Genomic DNA, 27,034 nt, shown 5'->3' on the forward strand with positions numbered 1-27,034 from the left:
GGCCAGCCCAAGCTCAGTGTTAGTAGTTCTACCAATGGCGTTGATCAGCTGTTGTTTTTATTGCTTGTTTTAGCTTTGATGCGTACATTTTTTTATTGTTTACAACTGATAAAACTAACGTAGTATACGTAGTTGACAGTTAAGCAATAAATAACAACTGTTTGCTTAAAAAGGTAGGTGTTTTGTTGTTGACAAAAGGTATTTTCCACGTAACAGAATTATTGTAGGTGTTTATGTACTAACTATGTGATAATGGAGGAGAGAAAATCATGCGTTTGCTGCCATGAAATTAGTAAGTGCAACAGCAGTTAGCCAAGTTCAACGAATATTCCGAGTCGAATCTGCTTTGTATAAAAGTATATCCTGGATTTGAATCTACATGTCTCAACGTGTATTAGAAGCAGCATGTTATCGATTTAAACGTCAATTGGGAAATCATGATAAGGGTAATTAACACCCGTCACGAGTAAGTTTTACTGTACTAACTACTAACATGCAACCAGCAATCTCTATGCGTTACATGTATACTGCCTACAGAAAATTTGTTGAATGGTGCTGGGGAAGACTTCAGAGTTACGTTGCCAGACTGACAGCCACTTGTCAACTATAAGTTGTGAATTCCCTTGTGATGTTGCTGCACAACAATACATGTGGTTGCATATGCTTTTCACCCAAGGTCCCAACTCTTTGCAACATGCTTTGTTAGAAAGTGCTGTCAGTTTCTTTTGGATTTCTGAATTGAAAACCATAAACACAAATATACCGGTGTATGCTCATCTTTTATTTCTATCATACTTGTAGCTACATGCCAAACATAATGTTTTGTTTCTGACGATTCTTCACTAATGTATTTAATGATTTGTGGATGCCTGTCAGTCACAAAGGCTTTAATAAACAATCCTTTGCTTGTGATGTTTTCAATGCATCCCAAGAATCCTTTTTCCATATCATTGCTGTTTGCCACTTCATTGCTCTAGAAAATATTATGAAATTACCATCTGAATACATTAACAAGGTTAATAGCAACAATTTTATTGTTGCAAATATCCATCATCCATCATTGTGTATGTACTAAATTTAGCTGAGTGTCCAGGGAAATCTGCAGTTAATTTACTTCTGTTACACCATTTAAGAGGTAAAGAAGTTTTCCTTTACACACAATGTATTTTGGTTCATAGCTTAGATTGGGTGGTTCCCAAATGAAAATGTATTGATATTATCACACCTTTTTTTCATAACCACACTTTTTTGTTATTACCAAGTAAATGGCATGAAAATAAACTAAATTAGTATGACATAATGGTAATATTAAAGACTATAATGTTAAATGAGATTATGTCAGAAAACAGTTAATTAAAGCATACCATGTGCTACTTCTCTTGCAGCTGCTCTCAATGCCATTTCTTGCTGAAGAAGACTGTTCTAATGAATACATGAAATGGCATTTGGCTTTAACACCAGAACTTTTGCCATACCCCTGTCTGCTGCATTTTATTTGTGAAACATTCATCTGTGAAATGTAGGCTACAAAGAACACTGTATTTCGTTGGTCCCTTTTTTCACGTTAACAAATTTAATCCAAGCTGACCGCAATCGCTTTATATTTGGAAAGCGAAAAAGTGTCATATTGCTGGCCTTTTGATTTCCTCTTGAATTGCAACCATACAAAGAACACACTGCAGGCATTTTTTCACACTTGAGTATAAAAATGAAAACATTTAAACACCAAAATACCTAAACTAACTAACGTAATTGGCGTCGCAGAACGTTAACAACCACCGACTACAAACAAGCTCCAAACCAAGTTGGTACGAGGTGACGTCACATGGCGTTTGAGCTCAGTGACAAAATATCCGCAAGGTGTCAGTGTTTTTAGATTTAAAACATAAATATTTGACTAGTAACATCGATTTTTGTGGTTTTAAATTTGAAATCGTGTTTATAAAAATACGACAAACAACATATTAAAAAATAATTTTCCGGTGCCGGGGCTCTTTAACAACAAATGGTAAGGCAAAATAGCGTAGTTTAGCCGAACAAAGTTGACTATCCATTGTACCCTACTTGTGTCAAATATTATTAGGACTATAAAATGAAGACAACATATAAATGTCATCGTCAGCCGAAAATAAGTGACAGCAGAAGAACTATAAATGAGCTTACGTCCAGTTATGACCGTCACGCCTGATTGACCATACAGGCCGCCGTGACCAAATAGGGAAATTCCCTACCTGGAGGCAGTACTTCACCGCAAACAGTGGCGTGGCGAACATTTTTTTGCTGTCGTACTTTTTACGCTTCGACTGTTTTTTGAATCTGTGGGCGTTTTCAGAAGCGTGTGACGAACGAAAATGTCTGACAAGCTCAATAGGAAATGTCATTTTTGATAGCGTAGACGAAGCAATATTAATCTTGATATGTTGGATAAACTATGGTTAGTCCTGTGTTAGTAACAGTTTTAACCTAAATCGTTCGTAAAAATATGTTTTCCGTTCCAAAGTTACTTTGACTTTTTATCGTTAATTTGCAATTTTGCATGCTTTTTATTTACGTTTCTTATTTTATGTTTCTTTTTTGTTTTCTTTTAAGTTCTGAAAATGTTTTCATTAATTTGCATGTACACATTTTTTTCACTAATTTCATCATCGACATGTCAACTACATGCCACCCGACAACCAGAAAGCCAAATTTGGAAAACTACTAAAGTCACAGGAACCCTACAATGTGCCTTTGCTGGAAAATCAAACATTGAGATTCAGTGGCTAAAAAATGAATTTAATTTAAAAACCAGTAACAACATAGTTGTTAAAAGTCAAAAAACAAGTGGTGAGACTCAAAGTACACTGTACTTCAAAAACCTGACTGTCTCTGACAATGGGGACTATCAGTGTGTTGCTACAGCATCTGAAAGCAGGAAGAAATCATATCTAGCAACAGTGCAGGTTTTCGCACCACCAGTCATCGTAAAGGGTCCAGTAAACATGGTTACAACTCTCTTTAATGATTCATTAACAATACCATGCATTGTTAATGGATACCCACTACCTACAACTATCATTTGGAAATACGATTTATACTCAAACTCAAACAAGACACACACTGGGGAATTAATAAAGCAATTTAGTGATGGACTGACTGCATTGCCACACATAAGTTTGGCAATTGCAAAGAATGCTACAAAGTATGCAATATCATGCAATGTTGATTATGTAGCTGGATCTGCATCATCTCGAACAGCTGAAATCATACTGAACAGGCAACCTCCTACACCCAGTATTTTAGGTGTCACTTCTGTGGATCATACTGCCACTCTCAGGTTTGATACTGGGTTTAAAGATCTTACTACTTGTTCCGTAAAAATAAGATACATGGCAAGAAGAACAAAGCAACAAACTGTCCACTTTACAACAGAAAACACCAGTTTGACATTTGACCAACTAACACCAAAAACAAACTACTTCGCTTCTGTTAGGTGCCAAAACAACATTAAAGTATCTGACTGGTCCAAGTTATATAGATTTGCTCTGATTTTGCCCATTGGAAGCCCAAATAACATTACCATATCCTTTTTACAGCCTTTAAATGGTTTCACAGATGCTGTTGTTACCTGGTCACCGCTTCCACCACAAGTGGCCACAGGAAAGTTAATTGGTTATCGAGTGGAGCTTTACAATGAAAGTGATGCAAATGCATCACCACTTTTTGTTACAAAGGTGTCAACAACAAATGTGACACTCAAAAACCTTTCTTCAAAAGGCACTTACTCTGTTCATGTTTGTGGGTACACTGCAGCTGGGGTAGAACCTTACAGAGCAAAACTATTTAGTGCACTGGTTCACAAAGTTCCATTAAGTCCCATGATCACTGATGTTAACACTATTGCAGATGGGACAATAGTTACATTCGACAAAGATCAAAAGGGAAATCATCCAATAAAAAACTGTTCCACAGAGGTACATACAGCAAAAACATCATTTAATTGTACCATTGGATTAACATGCTGGAACATTATCACAGATGGACAATTTCTTATAAATTATGAAGAAAGAATTACGATTGCAATATTCTGTACCAATGATATTGGAAACTCAAAGCTAAGTGAACCAGTGTATATTAACCCATGGAGGCAAGAGCGAAAAATAGCCACAAAACCGCAAAATATTAAAGCAAACCAAGTTAACAACTCCTCTATTAATGTGACATGGGATTACACTGAAATTGAAAGTACCAGATATTTTAATGTATGTCTCACTGCAGCTGACACCCAGGCTACTAAGTGCTACAAAACCTCTTTAAAAAAGTTTCTTTTAATTAATGAATTCCGCAGTGGAACAAGCTACAGTGTGAGAGTTGCTGCTGGAAACACGCTTGGTAGTGGTGCATTTTCTAACACTTCTTTTATAATAACTGATGGGAATTACCAACCTCCGACAATTGCTACTGAAACCCCAAATGATAAACAGTCCGAAGTTTTGCCTATAGTGGTAGCCGTAGTTGTTACCATCCTTTTTGTTTTGTTCGTCATGGTAATGGTTGTTGTTTTACTTCGAAGAAAAAGCAAACAAAAACAGATGCAACAATCTTTGACAGCTCAGATGGGAAATGGCATTGCAATGGATGGTGCCTCTACATTTAATGACTATTATACACCTATGTCTGGACAGGGATCTCCAGCAGCCATGCAAGAATTGGAAGCAAAACTAAAGGACGTTTTAATCAAGCCTGATAAGATTAAACAAGGAAAAATTCTTGGAGAAGGAGAATTTGGGTTTGTTTTCAAAGGTGAAGTAAAAATTATAGATGAAAACAATGTTGAAACAGTACTAGATGTTGCAGTAAAGTCAATTAAGTTTGAAGATTGTTCACTGAAAGAAAAAGAACTGTTCATTGATGAGGGATTAAGAATGAAAGGTTTGGAACACCCTAATGTCATGCACCTGGTCGGGATATCCTTAAGCAATCCAAATCAAAAATTTGGATCTAGAAGCACCAATTTCTCACCCCTTGTAGTTTTGCCATTTATGAAGAATGGGGATCTAAAAAATTACCTTTTCACCATGAGAAACTCTGGACAAATGAAAACATTTAAACTTGTAGACCTTCTTAAATTTGGTATTGATATTGCCAGAGGAATGGAGTACTTGTCTGAGCACAAATTTATTCACCGTGACTTAGCTGCAAGAAATTGCATGTTAGATGAAAACATGAATGCGGTAGTCTCTGATTTTGGGTTGTCCAGACAAATGTATGCAGAGACCTACTATCGGCAGACACACATATCTAAAATGCCTGTGAAGTGGATGGCTATTGAGAGTCTTGGTGATAACATATTCACTTCAATGTCTGATGTTTGGTCGTTTGGGGTAACTATGTGGGAAATCTTGACCTTTTGCCAAGCACCTTACCCAGGTGTTTCCAACAATGAAATGTATGAATTGCTTCGTGGTGGAGGTCGCCTGAACAAACCGCCTACTTGCAACCAGGATATTTGGTGCAAGGTGGTTTTCCCTTGTTGGATAGCACAATCTGCCTCACGCATAACATTTCCAGAACTGGTTGAACGCCTGCAATTGCTTATCGATGATCCACCGGAAGATGCTCTTCAGCCAATTGAAGCAAAACTACCAGAGCGAGCGACCTCCGGTTACGAAGAGGTAGCAACATTTGGCACTTCGGGCTATGACATGGCAGCAGACAACATAAAGCCTCCAGAAACTGTTGTTACGCCTCTCTTGCACGGTGCAGACATACCATCGACTTCCAAATCCATATCAAACAACGATTCTGTTTATTTGTAAATGAATAAAAAGAAATGTTGCACTTTCATACTGATGTTTGATCGTCTTGCTGTACCACAAACGAACTACTTGTTTTTTTTCATGTAGGCTTGTTGCATTTTTTGCTTAATCCATCCGCCCGAGGCCTTACTACAATGTTAAGCGCTAAACTTATGTTATGAGAAAGTTGATTGTTTTTCAGCCAATGCAGTCTTTATCTATTTTGTACACACGTTATTGCAGTTCCGTTTATGTATTACCTTCTTTAACAATCTGTTGTTATACGCAGTTACATACCGTTGTACACATAATGCAGTTGATTGATTTGCAGTGTGCCATTTTCCGTTGTATTTATCGAATGTAGTGTTCCAGTTCACATACAGAGATTGTTGAAACATGGCCTGAATAGACGCTTCAGGGGTGATCCCAGTTATAAATTTCGGTTCATGCTAACTGATTGTTGCAACATGATTTGACAAACTTGCCTCAGTCGTTTTTAGTTTGCCAATCGTACAATGTACACAGGCACCACACAAAACCACCATTGTCGAATGTTAACTTGGAAATAATTCAAAAAAGTAAAAATTGCTTGCCTGATTGGACTAGTTTTGGGTTAAATGGGTAAAAGATTTGGATCAATCTCTACAGCAACGAAAAACTAGGTTGCATTGTGCATGACTGCATGCTAAACAATCTGTTGCACGAATCTAAGTCTTGTCTGTTACATGACTAATAATTAGCCTTATTTCTGTTTAATTACATTAGAAATAACGAACAATAAACAGCATTAATTTTTATAGCCGACGATCTGTTTATGGGAGATCAGATATCAGTCATTAGTATGCCGCTTCGGGGCGATTTCCTAAAAGAAGCTGGTTTTAATTCTACCAACTATACTAGTCAAAATCACAGTTGGGTATAAAATCACAGCATGTTTTGTATTGTATTAATTTGTGTGTTCGTTTAATGAGTTAAACTACTGTCCGTGTCGTATAGTGTTTAAATGTTTTGGAGATAAATGTCTGGTTCAAAAAAATGTGTAACTGTGGGGGATCTATAGCATTGTCTCATAGAACACCGCTATTTAGCGACACGCAGTTAGCAGGGGACTGGTCTATTCTGATGGTATAAAATGAACGAAAATATGACAAATGACAAGCTAAGGTTCAAGCGCAATGACAGAACGATCGCAAAAATATGTAAATGTAACGCTGAAGGATTAAAGATCGCTGTCACCTGCTATCGGTGCAGCAAATTCCTTGTATGCAAATTGTTTGTTCTCATCTCTCACGTTCCTTTTTGTATACAGATAATACACAAGTCCAGCAATTAAGGCTAATCCAACAAGTGTTCCGATTACGGCACCAACTATGGTTCCAGCATCTGCCCCGCCCGACTTTCCACCGGTAGCTGGCAAGTAAACATAAATACTATCAGGGCTGTGTAGCCTGCATAAAGTTCCTGTCCATATTTATTATCTTGGCCGACATTCTAAACCTGATCATTTTACAAAAGAATTATTTTAGAACGTGTTTTACAAAAGAGCGTGTTTTGTCTGGAAGGACAAAACGATAATGCTTTGAAAATTATACTAACTTAGTTGACGAGAAGTTAGTTTTTGCGCAGGAAAACCCCAATATTCGGTACATCACTATACTACTATAGTAGTACAAATTCAGCGTGCTATTTACCATCTATGTCTGAGGTTGTAGGTATTGTCTGGGTTGAGGTAGTAGTAATAACTCCATGGGTGGTAGTGAATGGATTTTCGTTGGTTGTTGTTGTGGTGATAGTGGGAAGAGTAGTGCTTTCAGTTGTAGATTGCGTGGTGGATGGTGCTGAAGATTGGTCTTGTTTAGGCGTAGTAGTTGATTGCGTTTCGCTGCCAGCTGTTGTTGTCGTGACGATCGCAGTTTCTGGTAAAATAAACTTAAAATTACATTAGTTCTAAATGGGAACAGTGTTCAGCACAGCAGAATGTGAATTGAAACAAAAACTGCGAGAAAAAACAAAATTGTTTTGTCATCAGCCAAGTTACCGAACTGGGTTGTAAGCGACCAAACACGAAAGTATAGGCACAAACATGGAGAGAACTTTTAAGAAAGCCCGAAATTGAAAGAAAAAAATAAGATACAAATGTGGCGCAGAGTTTTAAGTTTGACCCGAGCTACACTTCATTTAACTCTAAGCCCTAACTCGGACTCGACCCGAGAAGTCCGAAACGACTCACAACTCCAGGTTGTCAAGGCCACACAAATATTTGAATTTTACCAGTTTTAGAGTATGTCTCTTTGCATGTGTTTTTATACCATTACATTTCTCGGACTGCAGTTTGGGTAAATGTTGCAGTCAATTAACTATGTAATTTAACAGTTTTCACCTCTGATTGATATCTTGATATCGTCAACCGCAATGTCACCGAAATTTAGAGGGGTTTTAATTGTTTTGTGTTCAAGGACAAGAGACCAGTCGTTGTTGACAGTTAAATCGTCTTCGTACATAACCCAGCTGTTGCCTTTATCCTCACCCGTCGAATAAACGAGCATTTCCGCACTTCCCACTTCTGAAAAGTGATTTTTTTGTTACTGTATTTACTGTACATATCATAGTACTTTCCAGCTTTGCATTGCTTAAAATTGCAACACTGTTCAAACAAATTGCCCAACTACAAAAGTACCTTGCTTGTATAGTGATAATGTCCCCAAACCAGAACCGGTCATGTGATAATAAAATTCTACGTGAAAGTTGTAGCCAAACTGCTGCACCGAAAAAGTATTAGATCGAAGTCGATATAAGGTTCCGTCTACGGGGACATCCAATGAAACTGGAGTAATGATGTAAAACCCGTCCGCTGTAACAACAGCTATATGTAAAAAATGAAAATTTTCCAATCACAATTTAAAATTAAACAAAAAACTTCATTCTAGCAGTGATATTTTGTTGGACCCAATGTTTAAACAATTCACAGTTACACCTGTTGAATGCGAGATACTGAAACGACACAAATATTTCATTTGTGCGAGTTAATAGAAGCATTTTTGCTCCGAAAAGGCCAGATAGCAAGACAATCTTTTAATTTTCAAAAGCTCTTTTAAAAAGTCAAAAAAGAACCCAATTTGCAACCTCAAAATACATCTTTGTTGTTTTACGTTACCTGTTCCTAGAGTGTGGTCAGTTCTGGGGCCAGATATTGGATACAGGGGCCCTAAACCTTTTATAATCTGCCAGTCCATATCCGATTTTCCATCTATCGCCCAGCCGCATAATGTATTTGCTTCAAAGTCGCAGCTAGATGGCACTGCGGAGAAAACATGTTGTTTAGTTGAATGCTCTTGCCTGTTTTATGCTATTTTAAGCGTTTTATTAACTGTTTTACGTACGTAATGATACGAAAATAACACGTAAGTTGTAGCTTTAGTAGTCATATATTCAGTAAACGCCGTTTGAAGTGTATAAAGTAACTTTTACACAATAAAATCGAAGGTACGCAATATAGCAGAAGTCAAACAAACGGTATATGGTTACCGACACAACTTGACATATATATTGTAACAACATCAAGATTTTACGAAACATTAAATACAACTGCTGTTTTCTGCAGTTATCTCTTATTTGAGTATAGGCGGGGTAGTCACTTCTGTCTGTACAAGCCTACTTTACTTTGAATATTAGAAATCTCATTGAGGCAGTTTAGTCTATAAACTATAAACACCAAATGAATTCTTACTTAGCTCGCAATTATCTCCATAGAAAGGCTCCTGGCACGCGCAAGAATATCCTGCCAAGTAATCGGTGCAGCTTCCTCCGTTTACACAAGGTGACGTCGCACAATCGTCAGTGTCTACGTCACACCTCTGTCCTTCGTACCCTTCCATGCACTCACACACAAATTGACCGTTTACGTTGCTACATGTGGCACCGTTGGAGCAGGGAAAGGGTACACAGTGATCAACTACAAAACGAAAACGGTTGTTAAAAAAACACATCTGGTTAATTTATACGTGCAAAAAAAGTTCTGAAAACCTTAACTAGAAAATCTGAATAGTTTTTTCTTCCTATCTATGTTATGTCACATTATCATAGTACGCCAGGCCTATTAAAGGCGTTATACCGAATCAGCCGGTCTCCCTAGCATTCCCAGGTATATGGCAAGGCACCGGCAACAAAAAAAACCTGCGGTGGGATTCGAACCCACGACATAAGTATGCCGTGATCGCTGGTCTGTATCGACGCTTCAGGGCTGATACCAGTATATATATATTCATCTTATTCATCATTCATTCATGGTAGAATCGTTTCATATATATTTTTCAACAACTCGCCAATTATACACAGTCCATAAATATTCAATACCACAGGCAAGGTGTAAATGTTTGCTCAATATATTATGTTGCAATTGTGCCAAAATGCGGAAATTAAAACTTACCTATTGTACACGTTTGGCCCATCCAGCCCGGAGGACAAATACACTCAAAATTTCCGTCACTGCCGATTTCACAAACTCCTTGCTGATGACAGGGGTTGGGTTGACACTGTTCGTAGATTTCGCAATTTGGGCCGGAGTAATGGTCGTGACATATACACCTTGATAAAATGTCTGGTCCATTACAAATCAAACCACATGTAGAGTTAGGAGGTGTGAACAAAATATAGGTTGAAACAAAAAAGTCAGTTTATGGCGCCATGGACATAAAGTAAACATGACATAACTTGCCAGCAACACCAATATCATATAATGTTTAAATTATGGGGGGAAAGATAACTTGTAGGTTTTGTTATTTTTTGCATGTTTATACACTTCATGTACATTTACATCACTTAACTCAAGGGTTCTTAACCAAGGGTACGTGTACCCCTTGGGGGTACGAAGCACCAAAGCAGGGGGTACGACATGCAGTGTGAAATTATACGCTATTTAGGCATATTTGTAAAGAATGCGTAACAAGTTACTTTGTTATATGTCTTTGACTGATTGGAATTGACTGATTGTTGGTGTGCTGTAAACATTGTTGAACTTACAAGACTGTTTTAATGCATGCATTCAACGCATAAGTTGTAAGTGCACTGAGTTTAATTCCTATAGGTAAGTTACAATTTTGTTTACTTCCGTTGTAGACAGTGGGTACGAGAAAATTTTATAAACGCTCAAAGGGTACGAGCAGTAAAAAGGTTAAGAAACACTGATTTAACTTATGAACCATTAAAAGCAAAATTTTAGTGTTTATGTCGCCTTTAGCATACCTGAATTTGAATTCTCCTTCGGCTACGCATGTGCCGTTGTGCATACATGGTTTGCTGAAGCAAACATCGTAATCTACAATGCAAAAATAAATAAAAAACAAGATTTAAATAAAACTACTCATAGTCCATTATTATGACAGGACCCCTACGTGCAATTAATGGTTTTTATTATTCGAATTTCGGCGTAAACGTTATTGTCCGTTGTTTCAAAGCGGTTAATTTGATGGTCACTACATGGAAACCACTGCTATACAAAATAACTAATTTAAACGTGTTTTGTTTTTTACTAAATCATTAGTGCATGTTGTTTCTCTGGTTTTCCGACTGTATTTTCGATCTTATCACTATGCCATACTTTAGCTAAAGGCGACAACAATGTTGTCAGAACACGATATGTTACATGTATCGCATAAGATTGTTTTTCAATGCAAACAGAAATAGTTTTCAATTCAACAGAAACAAAACCAGTGTTTCCCAGTCTCTGATTTTTTTTTGTTTCAACACGAACACGGGATCGAGAAATACAGGCATAAACCGAACTGCTTTAAAAAAAAACCTTACTGCAATTTCCGTTGGGTTGCACGACGATATCGTCTATAGCGATATCGCCACGATTATCGTCGTCGATTATCGACTTTGAGTTCGTGATCACTTCAAATGCGATGCGGAAGTTTTGTGGCATACTGCAAGAATAGTTTTATGCAATAATTGGGTAAACACAAAGTTTTAATATTGCGCAAAAGCAGTACAGCAAAACGGTCGAAGAGATGAATCATGTCAAAACGCTATTTCATAGTTCATCACAGTATTGTCTATTTCATAGTTCATCATCATGTGTCTCAATTATCTTCATATTTTAGTGAAAATCTCAGTTATGATTAGTTTTATTATTGTTTTTACTGTAACGGAGCTTTTAATTTTATTATTTTTGTGCCGTAACCGCTTTGGGCAGCCTTAGTCTTAATAGCTTCATTACAACTATGGTTCGAATTTTGGGACTATATTAACAAAATACCGGATTCTGTAAGAAAATTATTCTACTTTCAGCACTGCAAATAGAAAACCCAATTTAAGCACCTGATATTCAACTGAACATAAAACCACTCTCTCCTGCTGTGACCTTCGATATTCCACACCGGGTTGCCAAGGTCAGTTTCACCCGTATCTAGATAAAGTCCCAGTTGCCCAACCGACGCACCGTACATGTAATACCTGATGAACAAAAAAAGTCACATTACCGGTTTGGTATGGTATAACCAATATGTCAGTTTATAGGTCAAATTTGACTACGTGTGCGCTATCTGGTGGATAATAGCGTTTGTCATTTTATGTTTTGAAGTTTAGTGTCAAGGAAATGAGAGGCTAAAACCTGCAAGTGCTCAAGGTTACACGACACTTGTAAACATCTTGCTTACTTTAATAATAGATCTTAACTTATAAAGATCAAGCACCTGCGATACAAAAAGTAATTATCAATCCGAGTTCAATTTATGTCTTACCAGAAGCCCACTTCCGTACAAGAGTTTGCACTTCCGGGAATCTCGGGACTTGTGATTTTTGCGCGATTTCCTGCCACTCGACCAGTCCCTTCAGTGTACATATAGTAACCAGTACCCCCATCCGTTGTATGATCACCACTGGGTCCAGTGGCAGCAGAAGGGGTGTCCCCTGTCCAACGCAGCCAATAGAAGTCGGCTAGAAACAAAGTATTTTTCATAATTTTTTATTGTTTTTGCAAAATATGTAAACGTACAGTTGAACCATAAAAAATTGTTGTGGTCAGTATTAGCTAACCCAAACAGAAATTGCATAAACCTTCGTAATCGTTCGAGTAACCGCAAATTGTGTCATCGGCGTCTTCATAGTCGCAAGACCCTCGGTAATACTCGCAGTACCGCCCAACGAAATTGTCGGTGCAGCTGCAGGTATAAGACTGATGTCCATCGATGCACGTACCGCCATTCTGACAAGGGTTACTCAAACATTGGTCCACGTCTGCGAATAAAAAATAAACAAAGATTGTGGATTGCAACCTGTAACAAAATGATGCCACATGCGGTGCATCGACTAAATGACCCTTGTAAATGTTACGACATATTACTTTGCAAACAAAACCTATTTGTAAAGGATTTTATTCACCTGGGTAAATATTCGCGTTGAAAACTGCTAGCGTTTTGTGCAAGTACTGTTTTGGTGAAAGTGCGATGCACTGTACAATATCGATAAAAGAGTTTTCTTTAAACACTTTAAAGTATCTGTTACCCACGCACAAGGCATAGTGAGACAATGCAATAAAAACATTAAAAAATCAAGTCGTCTGTTTTGGTAAAGCAAAACCAGATGACCTAAGCGTCATTTACCTTGATCGCATATGAGGCCATCCCATTGGTCAGTGCATAAGCACGTGTACTCAAGATCTGCGATTGGTTCATCCAAGCACGTGCCGCCGTGCAGACACGGATTGCTGAAGCAGTGTTTGTAAGCTGTCAGATAAAGGCAAATTAGCGTTTTTTAACACATGTCGCTGCTTTACTTATAACATACACAGCATTACGAATTGAGAAAAAAATAAAAGCAACACGAGTCAGATAGAATTCTTATATCCGTGTTTTCGCTTTGCGCAGCAAGTGGATGCTGTTCATTTGTATGTCACTTTTACGAAATCATGACTCTGTTTAACAAAATAAAAAAGTTGTTACCACATGCGTCGGGAGTGACACTGATGTCATCAATTGCTATGTCACCACGATAAGCAATGTAATTTCCGACTGTCGCCTCAAAAATGATCTGTAATTAAAATAATAAACCTTAGAATAATAAAAAAGTTACAAAATTAATTTATATATATTGGATCACTTACCGAGTAGGGCGCTGGAGAACTGATGTTTACCGTAGCCTCGAACCAGCCTTCACCCTTTTCGCCAGACAAGGTCCAAATCGGATATCCTTCTATAGTCGGGACCCCGGTACCAGTTGCAAAAACGTTTAAAGTGCCAACTGTGTTGCCATACATGTAAAACCTGTGTGATATAAACAATAAAAAAAAACTGTTGCAGTGTTAAACCAAATTAATTGCACATCTTTATCAAGGTAGTTAAAATTGAGGTTCCAGACTCATAATAGCATAATCAAGCAACTTTTGTGTTAGTTCTGCATTAACTACTGTTTTAAGTAATTGACGAGAATCGTGAAAAAGATAATCTGTAACACTTACCAAAATCGCAGTATTGAGCAATGCCCTACTGTAGAAGCGGGCAGAGTTGGACTGTACAACAAGGCAACAGACCCAATATCTTCTAAATAACCGTCAGCAAGCATGTAAGTTCCTCCTAAAAAATAAAAAATATACCGCTTAATTGTTTGCTTGTTTGAATTTCTAAAACTGTTTCAGTGCTATATATACGAAGAGATTTGTGTTACGTTTTTTTAGTTCATTATCAAGAAGAATTTAGGTCAAAACAAGTGTGCACATCTGCAGCTTATCATTTATTGGCTCGATGCTTCTACAAGAAGAATTTATTGCCATAAAAAAGCATATGTATTCATGGCTGAATGGAATAGTTTCATTGTAAGAATGCCTGAAGTTTTCCCGCATCTTACCCTCTCCAATAGTGTGGTCATCTCCTCTCGGGCCGGTGTCAAAATTTGGAGAACGCCCGACATGTTCGTACCACAAATAGTCACCAGGAGGGCTGGTGGTATAATTGCATTCACCCATGCCAGTGTCAAAGTTACAACCACCGGCAAGGAATTCACAGCTGTGTCCGAGCCATTCTGTTCGACATAAAACATTAGCCTACGTTTAAAGTACAGAACGGCTATGTCACAAAACACAGGGCGTACACTTTAATCAAAGAGTGGGTCACCTTTTTTGTGGACAGGGTAATTTTGTAACATAATACGCCGCAACAGCTAAAATCATCGGTCATTTAAATACTAAATACTTCGCTTAACAATCATTTTTCCAATTTTGAAATTATTTTTGAAAGCGACCAAATAACTTTTTATGCCGAGCAAAACGTTGCGGCTAAAAACACAGATCACCGTTGTGATGCGTACTTTTTGACAATTGTCTGCGGTCTGACAATACAGCGGTGATAGTAGGCTATACCCTACACAAACATATAAAATCTTTAAAAAGTCGTGTTGCAAAAAAAATTTGATCCTTACCTCCATTACACTGACAGGTATATCCGTTTACACGATCAGTACACACGCCATTATGCAAACATGGTTGGTTTTCACAGTCATCAATATCTACATCACACGCTTTGCCAGTGTACCCCGCTGTACAGGTGCAGTTAAAATCGTCACCCCATGGCAAGCAAGTCCCCCCGTTCTGGCATCGATGAACTTCTGGGCTGATGCACATGTCAGCTTTCGCAAGAAAAATTCGATTAAAAACGGATCAAAAAACGTTTTTGAAAACAGCAGCTCCTTTTGAGGTATTAGTTTTTCAAATCTAACCTACAGACAAAATTATTCAATATATGTTCAACTTGGATATATCATCAACCTACTGCTGTTGGTAATGTCAGAACCGCACTAATCGTACTTAGATCCAATGCATGCCCTGCAGGGCTTCTGCAAGTTACCTACTGTAGTGGCTTCTAAAGTTTCTGTGGCTTGTAAATTGTATTGTAAATTTATTATGTCTAAAAAAACCATCGAAAAATTTCGTGCAGCTTGTGAAAGTTGTGCATGTTTTAAGCAATGATGAGTGTTGCGCCTTCAAGCAGAAAATCACGACCTAAACTTTTTGAGTGACAGGAAAAATCAAGAATGGTTTCTAAAATATTATTATCGACGTATAATAAACTACTGAAATTAAAGTTACCCACCGGCTTGCAACCATAAAAAGAAACAATTTACTATTTAAAGTTTTCTTACCAAACTGACAGTCGTCACCATAGAAACCAATATCGCAAATGCACTGGTACGAGTTAACAGCGTGTGTGCAGTTGCCATGCATACACGGGTTACTCGCGCACTCGTCCTCGTCTAACTCGCAGTGAACTCCGTTCCATCCGGGTAAACACTCGCACACGTAACTCGTCGTTGAGTTGAATTCTTGAACTACGCAAGTTCCACCATTCTGACACCAGTTTGCCGAAGAATCGCAAGGGGTGTAATCTGTTAATTTGGAACAGGTAAGAACTATTTAAGTGAGTAGTATGTAACCCACTGACAGGTAACGTGATCATTAACCATCGGTGTTTTGCCCTAAAATAATATTGTGTAGGGACGTGATCTCAGGAAACCAAAATCAGTCGGCGAGATAAAACTTGGGAATATAATTTTTGACATCGTCAGTTCCTTATTCAAAAAAATAGAAATAGGTAAGTTATGCTTTTATTCGCCATTTTGAATTGAATATTGGAGGAAACAATGTTTAAAGGTAGGAAACAAGAACATAAAATGTTAATCAAGCGTTTGTTTCATATTGGCCAAGTTTTTTAAAATTAATGATTTTGTGATGTCTTTACACGTTGATATTATTTTAAAAATATAATAACTGATGAAGCAACTAAGTCAATAAAAGACTGTTGTAAATTCAACCATAGGCATTATTGGTCTCCTATTGAAATAAAAAAATAACTTAGTTTTTTAAGGAATCGTCGACATAAGATAACTGCTGTTGGAGGGAAAGATCTTGTGCAAACTTTTAATTGTCATATTTTTCGAATAGGCTGCTGCTAAAAACATACAACCTTAGAACTGCAAATAATCGCTTACCGCATAGACCTGTAACGACCGATATATCGTCCAACGCAATATCTCCATTGTTGTCAAATATTCCCCGTTTCGCCACACCCTCAAATGCAACCTGCAGTACAACAGTAAAAATCAAAAATACCCAGTAAACATATGTTGGTTACATTTTAGGAACACACTGTATAAATACAACCTTAAAACGTTTATTGAAAAGGTGTCGTTGCTGTTTTAGCTACAGCTTACACATTTAAAACACAAAAGTATCAACAACGTCCAAGAGAGTACAAACACTAACCTTGAAGTTTACTGGAAAACTGACGTTAAATTCAGCAAGGTACCATTGGTTCCCTTGATCTCCTTCTAAGCTCCACACCGGATTTTCGTACAGGTACGGAGTCATTAAAAGATAGACGTTTAGGGCCCCGATGTCCTCACCGTACATATGGTAGTAGAACCTAACTGTTGAACACACGTGTCCAGTGCCAGATATCGACGGAGGTGTATAAGCGATTGCCCTTTCCCCGTTACTTGCCCCAGACGCGTCCATAAACCAGAAATGACCTGAAATCAAAGAGATTTTTAAAAACAAAATAGATTTTTATCTCGTTTATTATTTTTGCTGTTTTCATGTAACAACAGACTCAATGTTTTAAAAGCAGACCTTGCAAGATGAAGTTACCTTTCTGTAGGATAATTTTGTCTTACTTAGTTTAGCCTACGTTAAAACATTATATTTTAAATACAAATAAACAAAAATTTTAACCCTGCCTGGTATGTACAACAACATAAAAAAGAAACTTAACCACATCACTAGAAAGCTTGTTTATACTGTGATACCAAAAACGCCCCAACTCATATTTTTTAATTAGTAACATCCTTTTACGAAAGCCGTACCTGAACCATCTGTGGTGGTGTGGTCGCCTTGGGGACCAGTGTCGCCAGATACACTAGTTGTGCCAGATCCGAGGCCCCAAACCCTGCTTCCAGCCACCATGTCGTTGCTAAGGTAACAACCATCTTCAAAGTCACAACCGTATACCTGGACGTAGTTCGCTGTTGTACCTAATTAAAATAAATTACACTTTACCTGGATGGTTTTTGCGACAAAGGAAATGTTTTATCCTGCCAAACGTGATTTGAAAAAAATACTATGTGATATAACAAACTTTAAGGATGTGTTAATTACACACATTGGGGTGTTTTATACTTTTTCTCCTGAGCATGTTTAAGCTTCAAAAGCAACTCGGTTTAACATTTTTAAGTTGTCCGCATAACTAAGAACGACTACATTCAACAACAAATTCAGCCGTTTTCCTACCGCGAGAAACCACTCCGAGCACCAATAAACCAAGTAATCCGAAATCCACTTGCATTCTTTGTTCTTTGTTAACGACACAATGAAAAGGCAACCACTAAGACCCCTTGCATGCAGCTAAGCGACTTTTGCAACAAGACCGGGTTTTAACCCGCAAATAAATATTTAACTCCAGTGGTCAAAGGCTACGACAAAGGGAAAAGAAATATGTCGAAATATGTTTGCAATGGAATAAATGCTTGCGATGATGCATTGCGTGCGAACTAAACAAACATCGGCCATGCATGCGTTTCGCAACAACTTAGAATAAAGGTCTTGCAAATATTGACAATTTCGGTTTACCGTAAACTTTGCGGTTCCTGCATTACTAGCATAAGAATATGACTGAATCGCACAGCTTAAACCAGGGGTGTGCAACCTTTTCGGCGGTGGGCCATATAACCAATTTCGGACATCAAGCGAGGGCCACACAATTTTTTTCATGTACCGTACCGTATTTACTCGATTGTAAGCCGCGGCTTATATTGTTTTTTAGCTGCTGTTTGTGCGGCTTATAATCTAGGGCGGCTTACAATCGAGGGCGGCTTATATTTTAATTTTATTATGAAATTATTTCTACACTGCAACATTTTAAATTATTTGGGGTTCAAAACATGTATCCATGTACAGATTATACGTCGATATACGTTCTGTTGGGTACAGTTATCAACGTAACTAAGAGATATGGGCAAATAGACATACCATATAACAACAGAAGGATGTATTAAGAAACAATCGTATCTAAAATTCCAGCGTGCGGCTTACAGTCGAGGGCAAAGTCTATCTATCAAACACAAGTTGTCGCACGAGAATTCATGGAGCGTGAAATGGGGCGACTTTGCACGCTTTTAACAACGCAAAGGATAGGGTTTGGATGTTTTTTTCAATAACCTGGCTTAACGACTAAATATTTTTTATTTCTAAATTGCCTTGCTGACAAGAAAATTTATGCGTGATGTAAAAATGACGTCATTGGTTGCCAGGCAACGCACAATGTTTGCAGGAAAGCAGTTTTATTGGCACGAGTTTAGCGAAAAAAATTGTCTGCATTGTTTGCTAGCAAATTTGTGAATAAAGTGTAGTAAATATAAATGATCCCGACCGTTTTTAGTAATAAAAAATGTTGATTGTACAGATATTTCAAAAACTTAGAAATATAAGTGTTAACCAAAGCAGTTTGTTTATCAAAGTTATACTTTTTAAAGTCTTTATTTAGGTTAACGGAACACTTATTTTTTTGCTACTGGAAAAAGTGCAAACCTACAGAAATTTGCAATACATTTAACAGTTCTATGATAAGATGAATAAAGTGTTCATATATATAAACTTGCAACTTAAAATAGTAAAAAAGTGGTTTGGTGGCCAGTTAAGTGCACCAATATAATGAAGAAACTGGTGGATGGGTGGGCTTTTAAAAGAACAAGCCGTTGATTTCAAAGTATCCTTACTGAAGAAGAATTATCTAGTGTCCCATCGCACCAAACCTGTGTAAGAAGTTGCTGTTTGGCATGGCTCCTGGCTTGCAATACCAACAGGCATATAGACTCAGAAAAAAGTAAAACATAAATGCCAATGTTTTATTTTGCAACAATTTTGATTAAAACAGACACAAATAATGACATAAAATAGTAATGCATAACAAGATGGAAAGACAAATAACATTCATTGATTTACATGTAATTTTGTGACATTTAGAAGGCTGACACAGGATCTATTGGACTTCATGTAACTACTGTGTTTGAGTTTATGAAGCTTTAAAAAAACATGTCATACTGTGCAGTGTGTCTCTTAAGTTTTGACTTTTTTGATTTTATGGAATCACCAATTTTGAAAAATGCTAATAATTCTTGCATGTTATTTTATGCCCTTAATGAAATCATTTGGATTTTTTGTGATATCCTCACATAACATGTATTGTGGGAAGTATCAGCTGAAACTGAAATAAATGAAAAAAGTGCCACTTTGGATGCAAAATTTCCCACGAGACTTTTTGTGCTGTACAGGTGAATAGATTCAAGAAGATTTAACAATTTTGTTGATATTGGTTGTTTTATGCATCAATGTTAGTTGTATTTGTTTATATTGCATTTTTTCTTGTGGTTGTGTTGCATATGACAGTACACATATTCAACATGGTATATAGACCTTAATTAATGCAATAAATATTTTTATCACTAAAAAGTGTGAAATATCTTTCAAAAAAATTAAAAAAAGAGGGAAAGATTGTGCAACACCTTTAAAGGTAGTACCAAAAGCTTTCAAAATTCAGTATGTGCTAAAAGCGTCAAAATGCAGTAAATAAACGATGACGTCACTATTACGTCATGACTTTTCTGACCTTGGAGGACCATGGTCAAACTATTTATTCCAATTTTAGATGAATATACATCACAACCTTTTTATCTTTCGGGACTTAAGTAGGCTACATGTATATCTACTGGAAAATTTACCCGCTAAAACCTAATTTAAACTCTATTTCATGTTCATCAGTTCCATTTAAACATTATAAGTTAAGCGTAGTTATATTTTTATTCAAAATTTTGCAGAAATTGCAAAATCAAACACCGCAAAAGTATCCAAATTAATCATTTTATAAATCGGCCCCATAAGGCGCAATGCAAAATTCGCGCTAATTTCGCCCCATTTTCATACCCACAACTTGTGTTTTCTATGGCGTGCGACAACTTGTGTTTTCTATGGATTTTGGTCGAGGGCAGCTTACATTATTTTTTTAACACATCAACATGCGGCTTACAATCGGGTAAATACGGTATTTACACTTTTTTACACTACTGCTTGTGCGGCTTGCATTATAATATCATGTCGATATTATTTCCACACCCCTGCGTTTTGTTTTATTTTGTTTTTAAAATCAACTTTGAAATGTTAGGTGCAAGTAAGTTTCGTCGCAACGCTGCCTTTCACAACAAAGTAATTGTTTACTAGACATAGAGGTATATTACGTCACATTCGGTATAGATACGCATCAAGCACCCAGTGCGAATAGAAGACCATAGGTCTGGGTGTATTAGGTTTCATGCGCTGGTTTAGCTTATTCTTGTTACGTATAGCAACTTAGGAGATTTACCGAAAACTAATCAGAGAATCAGAGTGTTGTTGAGGGCCACACTAAATGGCTTGGCGGGCCGGATTGTGGCCAGCGGGCCGCGGGTTGCACACCCCTGGATTAAACCAATGGAACGAACTGACCTTACCCGACACTATTTGCACACTGTTCTATGACGTCACAACAATGAAGTTTGTTGAACAGTTGTACGCAGGTTTGAAATTATGACCTCGAATTCGGCTAAAAAATGGTGAAATTTCGGCACAAATTATGAGTGTTAAGTCTGGCCCTAATTAAGCGCGTATTATTTATATTTAAACTAAACCCCGTCCGTATACTACAAATTGCGGTGCGACTAGGAACTATAATTTTGACTACACTGCATTCATGCAATATATATTTTGTATTATGCGTTTTAACAGAGTATACGCTTGTTTGTACAGATGGTTGTTACACATGCAAACTTAAAAAAATCGGAAGAAACAAACATGTAAAAAGTACAATCAGATTCAATAAAGTTGCCTGATTTCATAGACAATTTTTAATGCCATTTATAATTACCCAAGCAAATGTTCTTTTACAGGGTTATGTAATTTAGGGCGCCATTTATGAGAAAAACGAAACACAGCAGTGCAAGGAAGATGTATGAATAATGTTAATAATATACGCATACGTAATACACTCTTAAAAGATGGGGTAACCAGTAAATGGGCGGAAACTTTAAAAGGCGCTCTACACTAGAAACGTTACTTCATAGAACAGTTATACGATGTTAAACAACCTTAACTTGTTTGATTCTTTAAATTTAAAAGTTAGTTTTTTAATATGGCGACAAATAACAAACAGAAACAAATATGGACTACCACAAACCGTTTAAGGTCCTAATACTGCACGAAAAACGGTAATGACGTATTTTCTCAATGGGTGTTTATGGTGATTTTTTTGAATGCACAGCAGCTATACGGCGGCTCAAATATATATTTGCGACGTTTATTGAATAGGGCGACACAAAATAAAAATGTGATCCGAATATAGATTTCATGATGGGACTTTTTAAGCCCAATGTGGAAACGTAAGTGTTGGCATAATTGTGCACTTGTCGATAAGAGCAGCACAAAAGCCAACTGTAACACGTGATACTAACTCCCAGAAGTAGGAAGAGATGTAAAGAGAAACATGGAAAAACAGTTTTCCAAATAGTGCACTTGTAATGAAAACAATGATAACTTTTCTGCGAAAAATCTACCCAATGTTTTCTTAGCTGGGCAAAAATAACAAGCAAAAAAATTGGATTCTATTTCGATGTACCACCTATTTATAAATCATGAATATAAAATCATTGTTAAAGACAATTAAATTCGAACATACTCATATTTACTTCATCCCTTTCTTTTGATGACAATCATTCCCCATGTTTTGGTCTCCACAAGGTTTGAAAAAAGGTGTGTTTATGTGTGTATTGACACGAAACTTGCAACTGTGAGAAAAGCTGGTTACAAGTTACTTCTTTGAGTGAAGTGGCTTTTTGCAGATCTTCTTTGCTTTGTCAGTGCTTTTAGGTGGAGGTGTGGGGTCAGCGTTGACATGACGACCATACAAACTGTAAGAAGACAAAAATCAACTAGAAAAGTGGCTTTCTGATATACTTTCATTTTATATATTCTATACGATATCTACCAATTTACTATACTATACACAATTTTATCTACATATATGATTGTTTTTGCAAGCAAAAACGAATGGGTCCCCACACGAGTGTTTATGTGGATTTACGGTAAACCTATGTTGCGGTTATTTTTAGATTCTTACGGACAATTTTTTTACAAAGCATTAACTTTAAAAAAAAACTTTGAAAGTTTTTGTCCGTATTCTTTTTGCATCATTATTGTCATATAATTACAAAAAATTGGTGGAAAAAGAACGGGGAAAATACTTTCAATTTAATCTCTTGCCTTGACCTTGATATTGTCATTCAAGTTCAGTTTTTTAACACAACTGTTAGATTAGACACTATATAAAAAAGTCATAACAACTTGTTTTTCACTTAACTTTGCTGCACAAAAACGACCCTTTAATGACCTTTTGACAATGTTTTTAACAGCATGCAGTCCTTAGTGTTCAACAATACCGTTTTGCCTTATTTATACATAACTTAAGTACTGATTCTTGAACTGATTTGTCAAAAATAAAGAAGCTACGTTATGAGGAAAAAATCTTAACTGTGTTGTAATGCCTACAAGTTGACCTTTAGTGACCCGTGGTTATGCGACGGCCAAGCTGACAACGAGAATTTAAAGACCATTTATCGCGGCGTTCGAAAAAGTTAAGTTTATTTTTTCAATTACGTCTTAGGTGTAAAACCTTCGCCAAAACTGAAAATGTGCGTGATAACTCAATAAAACGACACAGCATTGCTGCAGAAAAAACCAACTGATTTCTAATCACCCAAACGACTGTCTCGTAAAACGTCTGTCCAGACGTCAAGCTGAGCACTCCCGCTCTGCCGCCTTATGGTAAACCAGTGAATTCCTCCCTTGGGACTTATATCTGACTGATAGCGTACACATATTAGGGGTTGTAAAGGTAACTGGCAAAATTTTAAATACTAAACAAATACCCTGCTTAAACAATTGTTATATTTTTTAAATATTTCTGCACCAAAGGGTTTGTATTTCTGCCTTAAAACTAAAACCGATTATTTCGGGGTTTAAAGGGTGAAAAATGGGTGAATCCGATTTTTTTGAAATCCGCTTTAAAGGGTGAAAAATGGGGAAAATGATACAAAATTCTTTAAAAAAATCTTACATTGCACTAAACAACAAAGCATGAAACTCCAAGATGCTGTACTTTAGTCAGTACAGCCGTTTTAAAAAATTTACGTTTTGAGGGCCTGTGGATGAACCGCTGGGTCAATCGGGGTCAAACTTCAGGAGGATCAAATTTGGATTATTAACTAGCATCTCTGTATATTTGAATAAATTTAAAGCACTCTTTCTTGACCAAACGAATCTCACAAGCCAGCGTTAGACAGAAAAAAGAAAAAAAATACGGACAAAAAAAATATGTGTCCCCTTCAGGGAAGGGGACCCATAACTATTATGTACCAACAACAAGTATATATTTGACTTGGGCTATAAAGAAAAACTGTAAATAAAATACATTCAACAGAAACATTGTATTTTTAAATATAGTTGACTGACATTTTAAAATAATGGCAAAACTTGATTTGTAATAGTTTAACCAAAATGCTTTTAAGCCATGACTTACTATTTGTATGTGTCTGATCTGATGTAGTCAAAAACATGAGTTTTTCCGAGTGCAAACTGTTCCTGAATCGGATGAACCCAAGGGTTTCGATCAGCTTTAAATACACTTTTTGTTCCAGTCAATTCAATGTTGCCTGAAAAGTACCCAGACAATATTGAAGAAATAAAAAGTAAATTGAAATATTGCAAAAAAGGCAACATAGAAAACGGTTGCAAAATCAATTTAAACAAATTTCATGAAACCTTACCAAGCTCTGGTGGTAAAACAGTAAGCCTGTTGCCTTGAATGTGAAGTTCTTTCAACTTTCGAAGCTCACCAATTTCTTTAGGCAGTGAAATGAGGTCATTGTCTCGAAATGACAACTACAAAAGCAAATTGAGACACTAAAAGCTGGTCTGTTTAGGAGGACACATTGAAATGTGGGTCAAAACTCAAAACAGATATGTTTTATTATTAAATTTATTCGGTAATACATTTTTTAAACATTAAAAATCCAGCATTATACAGACAAAACATGTCTATCATAGTGGTAAATAACTTACCACTTGCAATTCTTTTAGCTTGGAAATATCAGATGGAAATGTTTCAAAATCATTGTCAGATAGATAAAGGGTGCGAATGGTATCTGGTAAAGGAACATGCTTGAAAAATCTTAAAAACTAAAATTAACAATAATATATAGGGCATTAAAAAGGCAAAGATCCAAAGATCATCATTTAAACCAGTGGTTCACAACCTTTTTTTGACGCGACCCAAAAAATAAAGTTGTGATGAAATTATTGTTGGGCAACAATTTAAAGCCTTGGGAAATATATAAAAATAACGCTACAAGGCGAAATCGAAAAGTAGATGTTCTTATTGTCACTAAAACAAGCGACCCAACAGAATGTTCAGGCGACCCAACTTTGGGTTGCGACCCATAGGTTGGGAAACACTGATTTAAACTACCCTAGCAAAAAAGCACACTACATTTTTTAACACAAAGTCAAAACAGGCAGATGTAAATTTTGACTTACTGACAAAGAAAAAGTTTGCTGGGAGAGATTGCTCACTCAAATTATTGTAAGAAAGATCCAACATCTCCAAAGATGGAAATGAACCAAATCCTCGTGGAAGGTGACTTAAACGATTCATGCTGTAATAGACAAGTAAGCCAGTTTAGCACTAAATATCAAAGAAAAAGCAAAAACCAATGACATGTGAAGACAAAAGTACAGTTATGTCATTAAGGTTTGTGTGCCAATTAAAGTAAACTCTATGGTTATACAAAAACCCAAATGTTCAATGTACATTAGAGGCATAATGCAATTATACCCCAGATTAAGAATTTTCAGTTTTTGCATCCCACTCAGGGAAGTTGGCAGCTCTTCAATAATGTTGTTAAAAAGATTAAGAAGCTGCAGATTGACCAATTCTCCAATGCTTGGTGGTACAGCTGCCAGTTTGTTGTGGCTCATAGTAAGATGGGTTAGATGTTCCAGCATCACTAAAGAGGCAAACAAAAAATATTTACGAACTGATCAGAAGGATTAAATAACTCTCAAACAAATAAAGAAGAACAAGGCTTTATAGTATGCAATCATTTGCTGTGATTGTAACCCAGATGCACACAGCTCCAATAATTGCAATATACCACTTATTATGCTTTTGTGCAAAGTACTAAGCACAAATATGTAAGTTTGACAAACATAAGAAATAAGCTGTCCACATATATTGGAGTTTGTAAAAGTGCCAAGTATGTTTTAAACTTTGAACCAAGTTCTTAAGTAGTAAAAAAAGATTTTATACATACTTAATCCTGGAACTTCATTGATATTTTGAATTCCTCGATCACTTAAATCAATTTCCTTGGTCTTGTGTTCACGTGACTCATCAACTATTCTTTTTAACTTGGACATCATAAACTTAATTATTTATTCAGACTTTAATACAAAAACCCTCTGAATTACAACACAATAGGAAGAAGCATAATATATAGTTATTGACAAGGGGTGCTTGAGAATTACAAAAGATTTTCTTCTTTTTGTCCTGCATTATTCATTGTAGGTAAAAGTTTGTTATATGGTTTCTAATGTCTTAATGATATTTCGTCAACACTTTTTTTTCCTCCATTGGCTACACAGTAGACGCCATTTTTCAAATCAGTTTCATTGTAAAACTAAAAGTGACATGATGGGCCTCAAATAAAGATAACACAGCAAAAATTTCAGAAAAGTATTAAAACTAATACAATTCGTTAATCCCAAACACAAACTTACAAAATTACTATGTATGGGTAACTCCCTGAACTTCGGTCAAAGATTAAAGGTCACGGAAATAAATATATTATGCTCCATGTTTAAACAAATATTGAATTCTTTGTATAAATACCTTTAAATAATACTTTTAAAATCAGATACTAACAAGTTTGCTTTTGATCTAATTTTTGGTTGTAGTTGTTGTTTTTGTGTTTTTTAAATTCCAACAAACTGGTTGAAGTCCTAATGTGTTTCTTAAACCTGTGAATGGTTTAACAGTTATTAGTTTTATGTTTGCTGTTAGAAAAAATTAGAAAAATAAATTTTGCTTTGCCCAATGATACTATATTGTATAGTACATTGCTTTGCCGGTGTG

General features: G+C 36.5%; 3 protein-coding genes and 1 long non-coding RNA gene across 4 annotated transcripts; 1 reads left to right on the forward strand and 3 right to left on the reverse strand.

Moving 5' to 3' along the window:
- Positions 1–760: 760 nt before the first annotated feature.
- Positions 761–2,000, reverse strand: LOC145215424 (uncharacterized). The gene is made up of 2 exons (XR_013857303.1): positions 1,365–2,000; positions 761–973 (listed from the first exon to the last, which is right to left on the reverse strand). It is a non-coding gene; the product is annotated as an uncharacterized LOC145215424 (long non-coding RNA).
- Positions 2,001–2,259: 259 nt separating this feature from the next.
- Positions 2,260–6,576, forward strand: LOC145214311 (tyrosine-protein kinase receptor TYRO3-like). The gene has a single exon (XM_080082813.1). It carries the CDS (start codon positions 2,598–2,600, stop codon positions 5,796–5,798), a length of 3,201 nt encoding a protein of 1,066 aa, XP_079938939.1. The 5' UTR covers positions 2,260–2,597; the 3' UTR covers positions 5,799–6,576.
- Positions 6,577–6,713: 137 nt separating this feature from the next.
- Positions 6,714–19,626, reverse strand: LOC145213036 (MAM and LDL-receptor class A domain-containing protein 1-like). Its single transcript, XM_080081280.1, has 23 exons — positions 19,572–19,626; positions 17,628–17,795; positions 17,029–17,294; positions 16,755–16,845; positions 15,909–16,151; positions 15,189–15,395; positions 14,619–14,792; positions 14,233–14,347; positions 13,879–14,038; positions 13,718–13,805; positions 13,379–13,501; positions 12,834–13,013; positions 12,518–12,713; positions 12,096–12,230; positions 11,580–11,701; positions 11,019–11,091; positions 10,204–10,361; positions 9,505–9,729; positions 8,932–9,075; positions 8,455–8,628; positions 8,158–8,340; positions 7,469–7,693; positions 6,714–7,187 (listed from the first exon to the last, which is right to left on the reverse strand). Exons 1-23 carry the CDS (start codon positions 19,624–19,626, stop codon positions 6,997–6,999), a joined length of 3,696 nt encoding a protein of 1,231 aa, XP_079937406.1. The 3' UTR covers positions 6,714–6,996.
- A 1,912-nt stretch (positions 19,627–21,538) lies between these two features.
- On the reverse strand, positions 21,539–26,388 carry LOC145214704 (ras suppressor protein 1-like). The gene is made up of 7 exons (XM_080083287.1): positions 26,214–26,388; positions 25,736–25,907; positions 25,438–25,556; positions 24,964–25,046; positions 24,669–24,783; positions 24,422–24,554; positions 21,539–22,754 (listed from the first exon to the last, which is right to left on the reverse strand). The coding sequence occupies exons 1-7, from the start codon at positions 26,320–26,322 to the stop codon at positions 22,655–22,657; spliced, it is 831 nt and encodes a 276-aa protein (XP_079939413.1). The 5' UTR covers positions 26,323–26,388; the 3' UTR covers positions 21,539–22,654.
- Positions 26,389–27,034: the final 646 nt, after the last annotated feature.

The sequence above is a fragment of the Phallusia mammillata genome, chromosome 2 (assembly GCF_965637545.1).
Source record: "Phallusia mammillata chromosome 2, kaPhaMamm4.hap1.1, whole genome shotgun sequence".
Classification (NCBI taxonomy): Eukaryota; Metazoa; Chordata; class Ascidiacea; order Phlebobranchia; family Ascidiidae; genus Phallusia; species Phallusia mammillata.